Genomic DNA, 19,333 nt, shown 5'->3' on the forward strand with positions numbered 1-19,333 from the left:
TGTTTACTTTTCACATACTGTTCTGGTGATTTTTTTTTTTTTTTTTTGTCTTTTGTAAATTCTTGATTGTATTTTTTAAATAATAGACTCATACCTACCATTCTCAGAATGCTTTGAAATATGTTGTCCTGATATCTAGGGTACATGTACTACTTTTGTTCTATTTTATTACTGTTTGCAATTCTAAAACAAAGATAATATATTTCCTGAAATTTTCCTCATATCAAATTTTCAGTTCCTTTGACTTCACCAGCATTTTTCTATTTTACTGTTTGGAACTGAGTTCAGGATAATAGTTCTCTTTCACAGTACGGTTAAGAACATAGAATTTATTATCAGACAGACCTACTTTGAAGTCTAAGCTCTTATTGCTTTTTAGCTGTGTCTTTTGATGAGTTACCTAATCTTTCATTTTCTCTTCTGCAAAATAGGAGATACTATAAGTTCTTACACAACAGATAACAGCTACTGTTTCCTCTGTCTTCTGAGACGAAATTGTTAATTCAATTTACTGAGACTATACCTGGGAGAAACTCATAGTGTATTTGCACTCTGCAAAATTAGATGCCCTACAAGTGTTGGAATAGAAAGTTTCTGTCATTATCTTTCTTCCTTTTATATGCCAACTTTGTAATTTATATTAGTACAGTGTCACCTGGCTATGACTTCCTTTTGTCTTCATCCAGTTGTCTCTACCATTTTAGGGGAGCCTGAATGTGGTAGCTAGTAGGACTTGTCCTGGCCAAGGATGTGAATGTGACATTTACTACTAAACAGAGGTTTAGCTGGGCACAGTGGCACATGCCTGTAATACTAGCAACTTGAGAGGGTGAGGCAGGAGGATCACAAATTCCAGGCCAGCCCTGGCTACTTAGTGAGACTCTGAAAGGGGAAATACTGGGTCCTAAAATGAAGTGAATTATATTCTGTGAATGTATGATTATGTCAAAATGAACCCACCTATTTTGTATGTATAACTATACTGCAGTAATAAAAAACATTTAAGAAGTACAAATAAATAAAAAAGGGCTAGGGATAAAGGTCAGTGGTAAAGTGCCCCTGGATTTAATCTCTACTATCACAAAAACATACATACATACATATGCAGAAAGATTTAAGGAAAAAGATGGTGTGGGTGCCTAGAGAAGTGGGAAGGTAGGTAATCAATTAAATACAAGGCCAATTGGACTTGGTACAGTCATTGATAAATCAGTTAGATGAAGGACACAGAAGCTGTTGGTGGGCATGATCAGCATTATCATGGACCAGTTTCGATTTCTCCTGAGATGTGGATTTGACCGGTAAGTTGCCAGAAATGAGCTGAAAACAGATAGTACTCTCTGGGTCCCTGTCAATGACATTTCATCGTGTTTGCATCAGTTCATAAATATCTGTACAACAATATAACATTATTATGTATGGGGCTGTTATCTTTCTATAGATTCATTAGTAGAATTGCTTCTTTTGAACAAGACTTATCCACTTGTATTCTCTTTTGAATTCTGAATCTGAGTAAGTCCATTGAATTTGTTGCCCCTATATTAAGTAGTTGTTTATAGAATGCTATGTATAACACCAAACCTTCAGAGATTTCTGTTTCCTGCCATAGCTACCTGGACTATCTGCCACTTATGATTTTTCCACATATAGTCTGCTATATATGTATTTTACCTTTTGTGCTTCTTGAGAATATAGTATAGGGATTAAGAGTATGTCTCTGCAGACAAAAATGTGTCTTAAAGGATACACAAAGACTAAAGAGAAGAGAATGGTGCCTTCCAGCCAGAGTGATGACCCCTGGACCAAACCATTACATGTACAGAAATAGCAAACGTTTATACTATAACTTTGAAGTTGAACCATATGAAATTTAAAAGTACCTAATTTTATCTGATTATAGTTTTGTGTTCCCTAGAATTTCAAATAGTTGAGTATTATTTGTATATTTTAAAATACACACACCTAAGGAAAAATATAAAATACTGAATTCTAGTTAGAGGTACATATGCATGGTGAAGTATCTAAGTGAAAATATACTGAAGTATACTGATGTCTGCAGTTTACTTTTAAATTATTAGAGGAGTGGATAAATATATGATTAATGGAAGCAGTAAAAATATAAAATGTTGGTAGCAGAGTATTTGATAATAGAATTGTTCACTGTAAAATTCAAATTTTTACACATAATTAAATGCTTGGGGTAAAATTGTTGTAGAAAACAGGTTGAGATTTGAAGATAAAAGAAAATATATTGTAGTCGACCCTCAGTATCCTTAGGTTCTGCATCCACCAACCTCAGATAAAAAATATTTGAAAAATTATGTCTGTGCTAAACATATACAGATTTATATATTTTGTGAACAATAAAATATAATATCTATTTATATAGCATTTCCATTGGATTAGGTATTATGAGTAATCTAGAGATGATTTAAAGTATATGAGAGGATGTACATAGGTTAAATGCAAATACTATCCCATTTTATGGAAGACAAAAGAGTGAGCATTTTGGTTACCTGTAGAAGGCCCTGTAATCACCCTTCTTGGATAACAAAAGACTACTATATGCTTCTAATTGATTAAAATACTCATTTAGTAATACATAACATGTCTAAAAATCACCTAATCTGCCGCAGTCTGGCTGGGCACAATTCAGGAGCCACTTGTCAAAAGAAACTAACTTTATTTTTAGAACCACACAAGCCAAACAAAACAGCTCCTCAGGAAAAAACCCTCAGAGCTCAACTGCCACCACCGGCTTCCCACAAACCACACTCCCCAACCACCAGCCTCCACACCTCCCACAATCCTCTACCTCTTGAGGCCAATTGGCTGGGTCGCATGGGTGGAGCCAAAAAGTCCCCCCAATGAGCAGCTCCGTAGCCTGAAAGGACAGGGAAACAGCCCCAATGGCTTCACCGCAGAGGAGCCAATCAGCTAGATGTTGTTGGGGCCGCTGTGAGCCAATCATCAGCTGGCAGTCTGAAAGTTTGCTGGGGCCCCTTGGGCTGTGGCTCTCAACATAATCAATCATCATATCTCCTATTCCCTGTGCAAAGTCTAGATCATAGTGGATACTAAACAAATATTTCAGTGTCAATCTCTATAATCATAAAACTTTTAAAGATATGCTTAAAATCTCATTTGTTATCCCTGGACTTCTCATATGGTACATAGTTTCATATAGCATAAATATACTATCATAATGGATATTCACCTACAAATATTTACTTAATTCCTATCATGGTAATAGCAAGATCATCTCATGAAAGTACCTTTTAAAGTCCTAACAAAATTTTATGCTTAGGTTTTATGTAATTGATTAAAACATCTCAAGCAGGGAGTGTGGCATAGACTTATTGAGAATAGTTTTATATAAAGGAGGTGAATTGAAATGGGTCTAAAAGGTTTATTTCCTAAATAATTTTTTCTGTAGAAAATTACTGGCAAAGGTGTTGCAATCCCATCTGTCATAAATGTGCTTTGTGGGATGACTTTGTGCCCCGTCTTAAAAATAAAACCAATTTTGAAGGAAAGTTTCAAATGTTTGAAATCTCTTAAAATTTTTAAATCTTCTGGGAAACAGTACTGATGCCTTCTTTTTCTCATTAGCTTCTGTAGTAAATCTATTGTCTAGTTATATGTGCCTGATGTTGGGAGTTTGTTTCCTTTTCCTTTTAGAAATAATAAAAACAAGGATCCACTTGCTTACTGCTTTTAGTTTCTCCTGTCACCATCTGCTATTTGCAACAGAGCCTTTTTATTTTGCCTTCCTTGAGAATATGACAATTATATAGTACCTTTCTTGTCATCAAAACCAAAAAAACAAAATCACTGAAACTGAAAATCTAAAGGTTGCCTTGTTTGTAACCTTTTTTTTCTTAATCTCCTTCAGCCTCATAGTGGAAGATATTTAATATGTTAATGGTAGATCTTGGGATTAAAAAAGATTTTTTTTTTGTAATTTCATAAGAATTCTGATAATTGTTTTTGAGATAGGGCTGAGTGTGTTATGTTTTATGGGCGGAATACGGAGAAAAGTATGGGTTTGTGAAATTTAACCACCAGTTAATTACAATTAATCCTGTTTCTAAAAACTATTTCATGTCTGTATATAAATTGGTAGAGGATTTTTTTCTTTTAGGTTACAATACTTTGGAATACAAATGTAATGACATTTGAGATACATTGATTTGAGATGGTTGGTTACAAGTAATCTAATTTAAATTTTGTTTCTTAATTGATCACAGAAAGTAATTTAGGTCTGAGGGATCCATCTAATGGCTTAGATGGATCATCACTAAGAAAAATTATTACGAAATATATTATTTATTTTCTTTTAATGTCTTTATAAATCCTTTCTGTACTAAACTTTTGACATTAATGTAAAGAAAATCTGAATCTTATCATTCTTCCTACAAATATTTTATTATTGCAGAGTTGAATATACGTGGGTTAAGAACACAGTTGTGTTGGTGATTTTGTTTAGAATGGTTTTATGTCACTAAGGTTAGGTGTGACTTATAACATTCTTAAGTAATTTATTATGAATCTTACTGAAGGAACACATTCCCTGACATAAAATCTCTCATTTTCTCATAGATGTACTTGAAGGATATAATGGAACAATATTTGCATATGGACAAACATCCTCTGGGAAGACACACACAATGGAGGTAATACTTTATAATCTGTACTTGAATATGGTTTGCAGTTCAAACAAGTCATTCATTATTTGTGAGATTATTTTACTATGCTTAAATTTTTATTCTTTGTTGCTTTTTCTCTTATACATAATATACAGGGAACATCATTGTTGGAATCAAATTAGTTCCTGAATTTGAATAATAAGGGATAACGTATGCTTGAAGAATTATGTACCTTTATCTTATCGATTAGCGTACATGATAACATTTTAGAGTATATTACATGGGAAAATTTGGATTCCTAGGTATTGTTTATTCTATTTAGAGACATTAATTTTTCCTCCATTCCTTGACCCCTCCCTCCAAAATACCTGCGACATTTCTCAGATAAGAAAGTTGTCACAATTATCAGTGCTGCTGTTAATAATAGATGTGGTGCGTTCTAGCTTTGTTTCTATAAAACAGCCTGTGATTCTCTACAACTGGTTCAGGTCATCTGCTTTTATCATTTATCTGAGGGTAGTAAGCAAAGTAGTTGACTGCTTATTTGTAATTTCTAATACTCATTCTCATAAAGTAATAGAGAATAAAGACATTCCTAACATTTGCATGAATTTGATTTGAAGTGGAAGGAACAATGCAGACTTACATGGAAAGAAACTAAAACCTTTTCATATGTGTGCATTTTACAAGCATTGGTCATCTAGATGTAGTGATAAAGAGCTAGGATCAGTTGATAAACTATGAGGTTGATGTATGATATTATGTATAATTGTTGAATAGGGTTAGGGGTATTTGTAGAGCTATACATAAAAAATAACTATTACAAATTTTTATCCTATTAAATGTAAATTATAGATTGAAAGTTTTCATTTTTAATTTATATTAATTTAAGAAGTCTAATTTTGTTTTCCATATAGGGTAAACTTCATGATCCAGAAGGTATGGGTATTATTCCAAGAATAGTACAAGATATTTTTAATTATATTTACTCCATGGATGAGAATTTGGAATTTCATATTAAGGTAAATCCTTGTGGGAAAATTATGTTTGGGTCTATACCAGAATAATTTTTTTCAAAAAAAAAAATAGTAAAATTATTTTTTCAGCCATATATAGTTGAAAGGTAGTAACCTCATATGCCACTAGATTACTTTAAATAAGTCAACTAAGTCTCTATGTCCTTAGCCACTTCTTTTTTTCTCTAGCCCCTTTTATGTAAAGTAAAGTAAACAAGCTTTTTTAAAGTAAAAAAGCTTCTTTTCTGTTCTACCTAGTCTGATTTATTTTAGATGAAGATATATAATAGAAATTGCTTTTAATTTTAGATATTTAAGCAACTTAATTAATCTATGTCTTTCCATTAGAATGTGAAGTGTCACTAATTTATAACTCTGTCCCCCTAGTGTAGACTATAACTGCCAGTCAGACCTCGTTAAATATTTAATGGGTAAGTGAATAAGCTAATTTCTAATTTTAATTGCTTGATCTTTTTTCTTTGCCCTTTAGGTTTCATATTTTGAAATATATTTGGATAAGATAAGGGACCTACTAGATGGTAAGTTAAAATCTTGCTTTTTGTTCATTTTTAAGTAGTTACCTGTTACTTTTAGTAGAATGAGACCATTTCTTAATAAGTTATGTATGAAATTGACTTATATGATAGGAAATGGGCTTTTAAAGTTTTGTTTTTGAGGTTCTAGGGAATATCTTTTGACATATAGAATAATTTAAATAATAATTTAAAGAATATACTAGTGAGTACTTTTTAAATAATACTTAGAACTGGGAGTTACAGAACCCGAGTTCTAATGAGCTGTCAGATAACATTGTCCGTATATAAACTATTGAATCACTGAAACTTAATGTTCTTATTTATAAAATGTGAGTAATGAGGTTTGAATGGACCTAAAATTGTATATTGCTGCATTGGTTTCTATTGAATTTCCTATTGAATATAAAATACTGCTTTAGGAGCAGTATTTTCATATTTTTAAAAGTTTACCTACATTTTTAGGCTGTTCAAGGAAGCCTGTTAATTGTAAGAGTTATTTCATAGCTAATGTTTAGAGTAATATTAATGATATTATTTATTTTTAATTTTCAGTTTCAAAGACCAACCTTTCAGTTCATGAAGACAAAAACCGAGTTCCCTATGTAAAGGTACTTATTAAATATTAGAAAATGTTTAGAATAGCCTCATAACAAATTTTTTGAAGAATATTGACCTACTTTTAAAAATTATTTCACAGGGCTGCACAGAGCGTTTTGTATGTAGTCCAGATGAAGTTATGGATACCATAGATGAAGGAAAATCCAACAGACATGTAGCAGTTACAAGTAAGTGAAAATTTATTAATACTTGTTAGGAAATAAGTCAATCTTATATCCTTAAGGATATGAGAATGGATTTATTTCTAGTTGATTAATTGCAAGGCTTTTCTTATATAAACTAATGCTTTAGGAAAATTGATTAGTGAAGGAAAGGCATGTTTATTATTGTTGTTTTTTTTTTCAGATATGAATGAACATAGTTCTAGGAGTCACAGTATATTTCTTATTAATGTAAAACAAGAAAACACTCAAACAGAGCAAAAGCTGAGTGGAAAACTTTATCTCGTTGATTTAGCTGGTAGTGAAAAGGTAAAGTCTTAATTTATGTACTCTAGATATTTAAGCATTTTTCTAAATTTTAAATTGGAATTTATGTAGTGTTTCATTGTTATAATTTGAAAATCTATAATATTGTATTTGGTAATCTGAAAATTTAACTGCCAATGCTTTATGATTATGTAAGTTAAATTATCTGTTTCCTATTTGTCTGGCCATATTTGGTTCAACCAGTAAGTACTACCTTGACTTAAAATCTATATTTTGATTGTTTAAAGAACCAATAAAATACAAATTAATTGATGAGCAAAAAGAAGTCTAGCAGAGTAGAGAAAGGGGTGGGTGATGACAGGAGTAAAAGGGGGGTCCTAAACTGAAATTGATTTTCATGCATGTATGAGTTTATTGGGTGAACCTAACTACTATGTATAGCCATAAAGCTCTTAAAAAAAAAAAAAGTTGTTCAGCATATGTCATTATGCATTTTATAAGGTATCCCTTTCTTAATTTTGCTATTTATTTTATCTGTATTGACCATTAAAACTAGTCTCTTAGTCCTTTCTGGTTTCATCCTACAGTTATTCCTCAGTGTCTGTGGGGGATTTTTTTTCAGAAACCTCCCAAGTCCCTATACCCATATCCTCAGCTGCTCAAGTCCCTTTATTAAATGGCTTAGTGTTTGCATATAACCTATACTTAACACAATGTAAATGCTATATAGTTATTTTATTTTGTTTAGAGAATAATGACAAGGGGGGAAAAAAAACTTCTATATGTGTTCAGTACAAATGAATTTTTTTTTCCTGAGTTTTTTCCATGACTGAATGTATGGATACAAAAAGTCCACTCTGCTTATTTATTTTCTTTCCTTTTTCATGTTTGTCATTATTATAATCCTATTTAATCTAATTATAGTTTATGTTAAAATTTGAATGTTTGCATGTTTTAGTAGGGACCTCTGTCACCATTATTATTATATTGTTCTGGTAATTTCATTTCTTTGGATTAGAATAATGTATATATTCCCTTCTACTCAAATCTTATATACATATTTCAAAGACTACCTCTCATTGTGCAAGAAACCATTTATTTAGCTAACATGATAACTTACTGTTCTAACCTATCTTTAACATAGTATTTAGACATTTTACATTTTTTAAAAGAAGCAAGTTTTCTTATATAGTATGTTTAAGCTGCTTTTTAAATTATAGCATCAATATTATGCTTAGTAAAGTTTAGATTTCTTTTTCAGTGTAGCAAAGAGACTAGCAAATTATTCAAATACAAATTTGCATGTCAATTAGTTATCTTCAGGAACACAAACCAAAAATAAAATTTGATGTCTCTTTAATCATATTCTTATACAACTAGTTGTTTGAAAAGTAGAACTCAAAAAATAGGAGTACCTTAAATGTTTGACAAATAGCATCATTAATCTTTCATTTTTTTTCTCTTCTGGTTAGTGATGACCTTTATGAGTTTTTTTGAAATTCAAAGAAAATCATCTTCAACTTTTATTTATTTTTTTATTATTATTTTGGATCTTATGTATAGGTTAGTAAAACTGGAGCTGAAGGTGCTGTTCTGGATGAAGCTAAGAACATTAACAAATCACTTTCTGCACTTGGAAATGTCATTTCTGCTTTGGCTGAGGGTAGTGTGAGTATACATGTTTTTAATTTTCTTGTTATTTTATTTTGAGGAATTATTTAACTATAGATTTATGCTTGGGAGTAAGAGAAAATTAATATGTATAATGTAGTCATCTTTTAATAATTTATATTATTAGTGTACATTTCCTAGTTCCCATCTTAATATCAAGTAGTTAAACTAACTGATTAATTATTTAGAGTAGTATATAACGTACTTATTATATAGAAACCCATCAATCTTCTGTGTTTTGTTTTTGAATATAGACGTATGTTCCATATCGAGACAGTAAAATGACAAGAATTCTTCAAGATTCATTAGGTGGCAACTGTAGAACCACTATTGTTATTTGCTGCTCTCCATCATCATATAATGAGTCTGAAACAAAATCTACACTTCTATTTGGTCAAAGGTTTGTTGTTAAGAAATCTAAGGCGTAGGGCTGGGGTTGTGGCTCAGCGGTAGAGCACTTGCCTTGAATGTGCGAGGCATTGGGTTCTATTCTCAGCATTGCATATATATAAAAAAGTAAAGATCCATCAACTAAAAATAAATAAATAAATAATTTTCTAAAAAATTTAAGGCCTAAATGGAGATAGGCCTTTGTTTATTATATTTATTCCTGTCAAATAGCTAATATTCAAATTAGTGCATATTATTGATGTGCTAGACTCTACTTTTTAATTGAGAGACAGTACAAGTTAGGTCTACATTTTATTTAGGCTGCTTAAGTTTGAGTTGAATTTCATGACATTTAAAGTCAAACATTAACTTTAGCCAAATTTATGTGAGCAACTTTATATTCACCATTAATGCAAATGAGCATATGAAGCATATAATAAAGCCCAACAAATATAATCCTTCATTAAGCTTATTTACATGCCTGACAGATTCAAATAATCTATAAGAATGTTAGTCTAGGAAAATCAATAGCAGTGACCTTATCTTTGACCTTTTAGTGATAATTTACTTTTTTAATTTAACTATGCAAATCACTTGAGAAAATATATGTACTTGTTTTTTTTTAACTTAATGGGTGATTGATTTTTATTTTTTAAACTATTCATAGATTTTTGGGTCTGGCTCAAATTTAGCTGTTTTGTGAATAGAATGAGCACTCTATGTAATAGCTTTTAGTATTTGGACTGAGAGAACTCCATCTTAGCAGGACAGTCTGAAGTGTTACTTAACCATATAAACATATTACATAAAGATATGAGAAATAATTTCAGTCACATCCTTTTCCCCTCCAATTATACTTTTTAGGGCCAAAACAATTAAGAATACAGTTTGTGTCAATGTAGAGTTAACTGCAGAACAATGGAAAAAGAAGTATGAAAAAGAAAAAGAAAAAAATAAGACCCTGAGGAACACCATTCAGTGGCTTGAAAATGAACTCAACCGATGGCGTAATGGTAATAACTTCAGAATTTGTCTGCTTACATTTTTTTTTTTTGAAGAGAGATTTAGGCCTATTTTATAAACTTGAGATTTTGACATAAAATGTAAATAAAAATTACAAAGCATATTCATTTTTAAGTTTTGAAATACTTAGGAGTCTTCAAATAAAAAGGAAAATAAATCTTTTATATTAAATTTTGGTTTTACCTGACATAATAATTATATAGGCATGGGTGCTAATCAGAAAGTCACAACATAACAGGGTGCCTAAATAAGAGTGGAGACAATACAATGACAAGATTTGGTGACTGAATTTCAAAGAATAGAGGAGGATCAAAGATAATTCCAGATATTAGAATCTCAGGGACTGGGCAGAAAAGAAAGTTGCTAATAGCTGTTAAAACTGAGTAAGAGAGGGACAGAGCAAGATGGTGACATAGGATGCTAGCAGTCATTCTCTGGAGAACCGTGAAACTTGAATAACTGTCCAACAAGAAAATACCATGAGAGTTAAGAAACTAGGTGAAATCACAATACCTGTTTATAGCATAAAACTAGGAAAAGATTTAATGAAGAAGATAGAAAGCACAATATTATCTTACCCATGTCATCTCTTTCCCAGCCCCAAATATCATAGTGTTTAGGAGAAAGAGAGCACAGAATTTTTCAGTGGACCCCAGGACACTAAAACCCAGCAGTAGGAAGGCTCCCACTGCCCTAACTCCAAGGAGTAACTTACAGACTGAGCCTTCAGATCATCTGAGTGTCAGGTGGAAAAGCCCAGACTCTGGACAGTCCTCAGCAACATGGCAGCTACTGCAGCCCCAATCTTACAACCTATCCTAACACTAAACCACCCTACTGGCCCCAGACTATACAGTTACTCCATACAGCTTACCCAGAATTTCTGGGTGGGCTGACAGTAAAAGGGCTTTCCCAGATGAGCCCAATCTGCAATGACTGGAATAAGTAGCTATTTCAAATGTGCCTCAAAGCACAGCCATAAGGGTCAAGAACATTCAGGGAAAGGTGGCATCGCCAAAGGGATAAAATAAGTGCTGGTGACTAACTCTAAAGAAATGCAGGTATGCTGAGTATAGTGGTGCATGTTTGTAATCCTGGCAATTTGAGAGTCTGAAGCAGGAGGTTTGCAAGTTTGAGTCCAGCCTGGGCAACTTAGGCTGGGACTGAAGTTCAGTGATAGAATGCCCCTGGGTTCTGTCCCCAGTACCAAAAGAGAGGGAAGGCATGAGGGGGAGGAAAAAAAAGGAGGGAAGTAAGAAGGGAGGAAAGGGAAATATTAGCTACTGGACAAAGAATTTGAATTAACTGTCGTAAGCTGTGGAAATCTCAGGAAAATACAGAGAGAGAGAGAGAGTCCAATGAAAACAGTAAGTGACCAAAATGAAAAATTTTAGCAGATATAAATTTTTAAAAATCAGCCAGAAATCTTAAAGCTAAAAAATACAACAAATAATGGAAAAAAAAAAAAAAAAAGCAATGAGGAACACCAACAGCAGAATTGATCAAAGCAAAAGAATATGTGAACTTAAGGACATGTTATTTGAAAATATACAGTCAAGAAGGAAAGTAAAAATGAATAAAATTGAAATTAGTTTTAGGTAGGTGGATTTTGATTAACCATTTTATTGTCTCATTTTAGGGGAAACAGTGCCTGTTGATGAACAGTTTGACAAAGAGAAAGCTAACTTGGAAGCTTTTGCAGTGGATAAGGATATAAATATTACCAATGATAAACCAGCAGCCACAATTGGAGTTACTGGAACTTTTACTGATGGTGAAAGAAGAAAGTGTGAAGAAGAAATTGCTAAATTGTATAAACAACTTGATGACAAGGTAGGCATTGTTCATTTTAGATCTTTTTTGTTGCAGAATATTACTAACATAGGTATTTTTATTCTAATTTTTTTTGCAAATTTCAGTATTAAGGGTCTTTATGATATTTATACACATTCATTGATTTCTTTTAACCTTAAAAAATTGGTTAACCAGGTGTGATAGTGCACTCCTGTAATCCCAGTGACTCAGAATACTGAGGCAGGAGGATTGCCTCAGCAGTTGCATGAAACACCATCTCAAAATAAAAATAAAGAGCTAGGGGTATAGCTCAGAGGTAGAGAGCCCTCTGGGTTCAGTCCCCAGTCACCCCACCCCTCCACTGCACCCACACACACACACAGTTTTTTTTTTTTTAATGTATTTTAAACAGATGGCATGTGTAAGTGGGGTACGTGACCATTTTCAATAAAAACTTTAAACCTCTTATTTTTTTTTAGACATTAAAGTACTTAATGAATGACTTTTATACCAATGATTGAAAGACATTCTTTAAAAATTTTCTTAAGACGTAAGCTATGTTGAATTTAGAGAGATGGTTTTGAAATATTTTGAGGGAAATTCATTTTTAAATTTATATTGGGAAACAGAACCAAGTTGTGAGCTACTTTGTTAACTGGATGCTTTTAAAATTCTAGGATGAAGAAATTAACCAACAGAGCCAACTGGTAGAAAAACTGAAGACACAAATGTTAGATCAGGAAGAGGTGAGTTAAATACCTTTCATAATGCTTCCAGAAAAGCTTTACAGTTGGTCTTTATCCTTTTAATATAAAAGGTGAAGGAATTACAGGAATTACATAAAAGATTGTATTTTGAAGTTTGAATTTCCTCTAACCTGGAGGGGAGAAGAGATATTTTAAAAAATATTCATTCTTTAGCAAACATCTATTGGATTGTTTTAATTATCCTCCACTTTGTGTTGGAAGTACATTGTTGTTTATCTTTTTAATCTCCCTCAATAAAAAGTACATGAGGAAACAAATGTATAAAGAACATTTTTTTTTTTTTTATATTCACTCATTTATTTAAACACAAGGTACAGGTCTAAAGTGTTAATTTGAATATGACTCTTTTTGTGGGGAATTGAAAATGTCATGTGTTGTGGTCAGTTCATTTTTATGCTTATTTCAACTGTAGCTTTGTTTCTCAAAGTGGCATTTGACATGGATAATTTTTTTTGTCTTGTGCATTATATAGGACATTTAGCATCCCTCATCCCTATTCCTAAATGCAATTAACTCCCATTATTGACACAATCTCACAAAGCTGGGGATGTACCTCAGTAGTATAGTGCTTTCCTGGGAAGTACAATGTCCTCGGTTCAATCCCCAGCATTGTAAACAACTCTTAACCACTCATACAAGTTTCCAGATGTCCCTTGAAAAGCTTCTTACCTGCATGGTTGTAGTATTTTCCTGACTAGTCTCTTCTTGTCCTTCCAGTTAAATTTTTATAAGCTGATGCCATAGTTCTCTGAGGCATGGCACAGATGCTACTCCTTGTTTCACCCAAAACAAGTCTAAAACTTTTAACTAATTCTTCCAAGTATATAACTTCTTGTGTCTGTGTATACTGTTCTTAAGTCTAGAATGCCTTTGTCTGCTATCAATTCTAATTTGCACGTGACTTAAATCTCCCTATTCTTAGCCAACTTTTTATGAATTCCTTCCAGAAATATCCCCCTTTCCTACACTATCAAGCACTTTATTTGTCCCTTTCCTCTTTTATGGCTCATAGATTCTGTCTTGTATTGCACTTATTTATGTGATGGTCTTCTCTTTAACTGGATTCTTCAGAGCCAATGTCTTTATTTTAATATTTGCTTTCCTGTTTGCCACAGTGTCTAGAAAAGTGCCTAGACATAGTAGGCATTCAGTAAATCTGTTAAATTAATGAATGTTGATATGCTTACTAGCACCCGCATTTAATTTCCCTTGTGCTTAGCAATGATGAAGCAAATAGATTTTTTTTAAGCCTATATAATTTCAGTACAAATAGATATTTTACTTTTTGTATAGCTTTTAGCATCTACCAGAAGGGATCAAGACAATATGCAAGCAGAGCTGAATCGCCTTCAAGCAGAAAATGATGCCTCTAAGGAAGAAGTAAAAGAAGTTTTACAGGCCTTAGAGGAACTTGCTGTCAATTATGATCAGAAGTCTCAGGAAGTTGAAGACAAAACTAAGGAATATGAACTGCTAAGCGATGAATTGAATCAGAAATCGGTAGGATTTAGTTATTATTTATTATTTTCTTTCTTAAAACTTAAGTACAATATTCATTTTAAAATTACTTAAGTAACTTATTTCTATATTAGCCTGTGATTGAAAGCATCAATTTTCAAGGCTCTCAACTTTAATTCCCTCTGATTGTGAAGCCTTAGAAGTATAGATAGGGAAGGAGGATTATTCTTTGGATTCCTAAAGGTCTATTAGTATGTAACTTAAATTCTATTTTTGAAGATGTTGGTTGTTCTTAAATAATATTCCAAATGATAAAGGGGGGAAAGAAACCTATTTTTTTTAGTTAAGCTATCAAATGATTTTTCAAATGGCAAATACAGGCATGCATATAAAATAAAATGCTATTTAAGTGAATTCTTTGTAGTAGTCATAAGAATATATAGATGCTCATAATTTACCTTTTGTTCACTATTATATACTCACTACCTATGCCCTCCCAGCACAATGTATTAGAATCTTTCATATGGTTCTCCAATAGATGGAGATGTTTACTTGTTGCAATAGGACAGAATTGCCAACCTCTAATACTGATGCCAGGAATAGTAAGTAGCTTTAATTGTTTCAGTTTCACCACTAATGAGCTGTCTTCTTATGTTTTGTTGTTGTTAATGCCAGCTTTTTGTTAAGAAATCAGCACCTAGAGTTGTACTCAGGATCAGTATCCACCACTTAATTTCCCTGTTTATGAACTCTACAAAATAGCACTTTTAAAAGGTTTCTTGTTCCTGATGAATTCATTTTCCCTTCTTAATCTCCAAAGTAATTATTGACTTGAAGTTATATTTAGTACCACAGAGATTGAAGACATCATTATCAATTTTTTCCTGAGTTGATTTAATACTAAGAAACCTAATTGTTATCTGGTAGAAAAACAGAAGTTTCTTAGAAGTCTGTAAGTTGGTCCTTGTCTACTGGTTTTAGTCTTCCAGACAGTGGTAATTATGTCTCAATTGACGAGCTAAAGTCAGCATTACATTGATAATTAGTTAGAAATATGTTTAACCAGTATTAATAATAATTTGATAGTTAGAGAAAATGTCAGGCAATTTAAACATATATGGTAGAAGCATACTATGTTATGACACTTTCAAGAAAACTGGTATCATATTGTAGATGAAAGTGGGGGAACATACACTGTACTCATACTCAGAAACTTCAGGAAATAACCAACCATTAGAAGAAATAAACAGCTGAGATGATGGCATCATTACTAAAGTATATTGACTAAAAATCATTAGGTCGCATTAAAAATGCATTATCTGATCTGTGATATAAGAGCTTTAAAGTGAGCCAAAATGGGTTATAATTTTCAATATTTGGTGATTTTTGTATCTGGTAAAATAGCTAACTTATAGTCATTAAAGTCAAGTAATACAATTACTTCATCACTAACACCTAATGAATTGCATCATGTATCAAAAGTAGTAATATGGGGAATAAGGATGTAGTGCAGTGGTAGAGTTTTTGCCTACCATGCACAAAATCCTGGGTTTAAGTGTATTCTTTTAAGTGATAAGTGTATAGAGAGTGGATGAGGAGAGCACATTAACCATATAGAAAACTGTTAGTATGACTATAAGGTTAGTTTGTTAATTTTGATGTGTCTCATTTCTAGGCAGAAAACATCCAGTCTCAAAAATCTAGTGAATTTAAGAGTAGTACTTTATCTCAGTGAAATATAATACAGTTGCTTTATGACATAGTTTATAAGTCTAAAGTACATAGTAAGCTTGAGATGGGAGCTGGCCCAGTATTCAGTAGATAATTCAGGAACATGAAGCAGAAAATACATGGTTTAGTAAGAAATGTGAAAAACTTGAAATACCTATAAATATTTGAATTTTATATTCATTTAATAGTTTATACTTTTTATTTTTGGTCTGATTAGGCAACTTTAGCAAGTATAGATGCTGAGCTTCAGAAACTTAAGGAAATGACCAACCACCAGAAGAAACGAGCAGCTGAAATGATGGCATCTTTACTGAAAGACCTTGCAGAAATAGGAATTGCCGTGGGAAATAATGATGTAAAGGTAAATACAATAACAAGTATAAACTATATGTAACTCATACTTTTGTTTACTGCTTAATTTTTACATACTTTTCAAACCCATACTTATTCTTAAAACAGCCATGTGTGGTAGATGGTATATGAGGAAAAAAAAGAGAATGAGGTTATCCAAATAAAATCTTCAGTAAGTAGCACTTATCAAAGGATTTCACACTTAGAAATCAATCTTAATAAATTGCCATAGGTGAAAGTCTTTGGAACAGATTAGCTCAGGAAAGAAACTATACTGCTTTAAATAAAAGGTGAGTATTTCATTCTTTTAAAAAATTTTAGTATGAAATATTTTAAATATACAATAGTACAGAGAATAATAATGAACTTTAGAGTTATCTTTTTCTTAATTTGAGTATTCTAATTATACATAGTAGTTGGATTCATTTTGACAAAATCATACATGGAGAGAATTTGATTTCAATCCCTATCCCCCCCTCCTAAAGTTATCAGTTTTAAAAAATCTGCCATACTTTATGCCCCCTTTTTTTTGCCCCCTTCAAATAATCTTTTGTCGTTGATGTTTTGTTTTCAGTACAGGGGATTGAATTCAATGATACTTTACCTCCAGCCCCTTTTATTTTTTGAAAGAGTCTTGCTAATTTGCCCAGGCTGGCATTGAACTTGGGCTTCTCCTGCTTCAGTCTCTCAGCTTACTGGAATTATCCATGTGAGCTACTGCATCTGGCTCCTATCTTTTTTAAGTACAAAAATATGCACATAATATGAAAAATTTGTATGTTGTTGTAGTTATTCCTTGGACCTTACTTTTTTGATTAAAACCTAATTATATGCCTGTAATTCTAGAGGTTTGGGAGGTTGAGGCAGGAGGATCATGAGTTCAAAGCCAGCCTCAGAAATTTAGTGATGTACTAAGCAACTCAGTAAGGCCCTGTCTCTAAATAAAATACATCAAAAGGGGGAACTAGGGATGTGGTACTGGTTAAGTGCCCCTGAGTCCGGTCCCCATGTTTTAGTTAGCTTTTTCGCTACTGTGACTGAAATGCCAGACCGGAGTAACTGTAGAGGAGGAAAGGTTTATTTAGGGGCTCATGGTTTCAGAGGTCTCAATCCATTGACAACAGGCTCCATTCCTCCAGGCTGAGTGTGAGGCAGGACATTATGGCAGAAGAGTGTAGGCTAGGAGAACAGCTCACATGGTGATCAGGAAACAGAGAGACTCCACTTTCCAGATACAAAATATATACCTTATAGCCATACCCCCAGTGAACCACTTCCTCTAGTAACATCCCACCTTCCTCCAGTTCCCTCTCAGTTAATACCATCAGGGATTAAATCACTGATTAGGTTAAGACTATGACCCGTCATTTCTCCTGCAGACCTTGCATTGTCTCACATGTGAGCTTTAGAGGAGCACCACATCCAAACCGTAACACTCCAGTATCCACCCCCTGTTGAGAGCCACAGCCAAGGGGCCCCAGCAAACTTTCAGACTGCCAGCTGATGATTGGCTCACAGCGGCCCCAGCAACATCTAGCTGATTGGCTCCTCTGCCGTGATGCACATTGGAGATGCTCATTGAGCCACTCCCCCAACCCCCAGCCTCTCCACCTCCCACAATCCTCCTGCTCTTGAGGCCTATTGGCTGGGTCGTGTGGGCGGAGCCAAAAAAGTCCCCCAATGAGCATCACCGCATAGGAGCCAATCAGCTAGATGTTGCTGGGGCCGCTGTGAGCCAATCATCAGCTGGCAGTCTGAAAGTTTGCTGGGGCCCCTTCGGGCTGTGGCTCTCAACATCTCCCCCTCTCTGGCAGTTGGGCTGAGGGTTTTTCCTGAGGAGCGGTTTTGTTTGGCTTGTGTGGTTCTAAAAATAAAGTTAGTTTCTTTTGACAAGTGGCTCCTGAATTGTGCCTGGCCAGACTGCGGCAACCCCCCCACCCCCCCACCCCCAGCAAAAAAAAAAAAGAAAAATCTAATTATAATGACATGGAGAATGAGCTTGTACTTGGTTTTATAGTGAGAGCCTACAAGTTTAACAAGAGTTAGAAATGAAGATAAAGGTTTTTGATATGGAACACACATTCTTTCCATTTGTTTATTGTTTAAAGTCGATTTTTGTTGATGAAGGTAAGGATTCTTGTGACCTTTCACATATCTGGTCATTTCTTCATTGATTTACCTTTGAAACAAAGGAAAGGTATTAAATTATGGGTGACTTACTTTACACTCTCATCAGTCTGAACATTCTGCCTTATCCTGTTTATCGTGAAGTTATATGAGATATAGAGATATGTAGGAACCTCTGGGAATGGAAAAGATTGACTTCTTTTCATTAAACACTAGAAGGGTGTTGTTGAAAATTTGCTTTGTGTATTAAAGTACTTCTGTTAAGAAAAAAAATCCTTTCCATTTTGTGTTCAAGTAATCATAATCTAAGTGAAAAAATGATTGTTAGAGAAATAAATAGAAGTAATTTATGTTTAGTGGCAGAGCCAGAGATAGAGTATAGGTTCCCTGATTACTTGACTGCTTTATTCACTATGCCATTATAGTGTTTTGGATGTCAGTCAGTCTTGCAAATAGGTACTTGGATAAAAATTTTTAAAAATGAGAATCCTCAGTAATTGTATCATTTACACATTTATATTTTCCTGTTAGCCTCTACATTTTTTCCATATTACACTTCAGTCTTTATGTTTTACATTTGTATGAATAAAAAATTGTATATGATAGCTCCATCATTACAGTATCAAATAGAATACTTTCACTACCCTCATGCCTTTTTTAAGCTATTCATCCCTACCCCTAAGACCTTGGAGTTCACTTATGTTTTTACGATCTGTGTTTCTCATTTCCAAAATGTTATATAGTTGAAATCAAAAAAAAGCTTTTCAAACTACC

At 33.2% G+C, this 19,333-nt stretch overlaps 1 protein-coding gene across 1 annotated transcript in view; it reads left to right on the forward strand.

Annotated features, from left to right (window-relative positions):
• The window catches only part of Kif5b (kinesin family member 5B), a 43,778-nt gene that overhangs the window by 10,464 nt on the left and 13,981 nt on the right, over positions 1-19,333 (forward strand). The window contains exons 3-15 of the mRNA XM_076873041.1: positions 4,603-4,676; positions 5,567-5,671; positions 6,156-6,204; positions 6,754-6,809; positions 6,899-6,986; positions 7,165-7,289; positions 8,811-8,915; positions 9,173-9,318; positions 10,173-10,321; positions 11,971-12,164; positions 12,803-12,871; positions 14,186-14,392; positions 16,299-16,442. Of these exons, the coding sequence (XP_076729156.1) occupies positions 4,603-4,676; positions 5,567-5,671; positions 6,156-6,204; positions 6,754-6,809; positions 6,899-6,986; positions 7,165-7,289; positions 8,811-8,915; positions 9,173-9,318; positions 10,173-10,321; positions 11,971-12,164; positions 12,803-12,871; positions 14,186-14,392; positions 16,299-16,442 (1,511 nt within the window). The remainder of the gene's footprint in view (positions 1-4,602; positions 4,677-5,566; positions 5,672-6,155; positions 6,205-6,753; positions 6,810-6,898; positions 6,987-7,164; positions 7,290-8,810; positions 8,916-9,172; positions 9,319-10,172; positions 10,322-11,970; positions 12,165-12,802; positions 12,872-14,185; positions 14,393-16,298; positions 16,443-19,333) is intronic.

Source organism: Callospermophilus lateralis, chromosome 13, assembly GCF_048772815.1.
Source record: "Callospermophilus lateralis isolate mCalLat2 chromosome 13, mCalLat2.hap1, whole genome shotgun sequence".
Classification (NCBI taxonomy): domain Eukaryota; kingdom Metazoa; phylum Chordata; class Mammalia; order Rodentia; family Sciuridae; genus Callospermophilus; species Callospermophilus lateralis.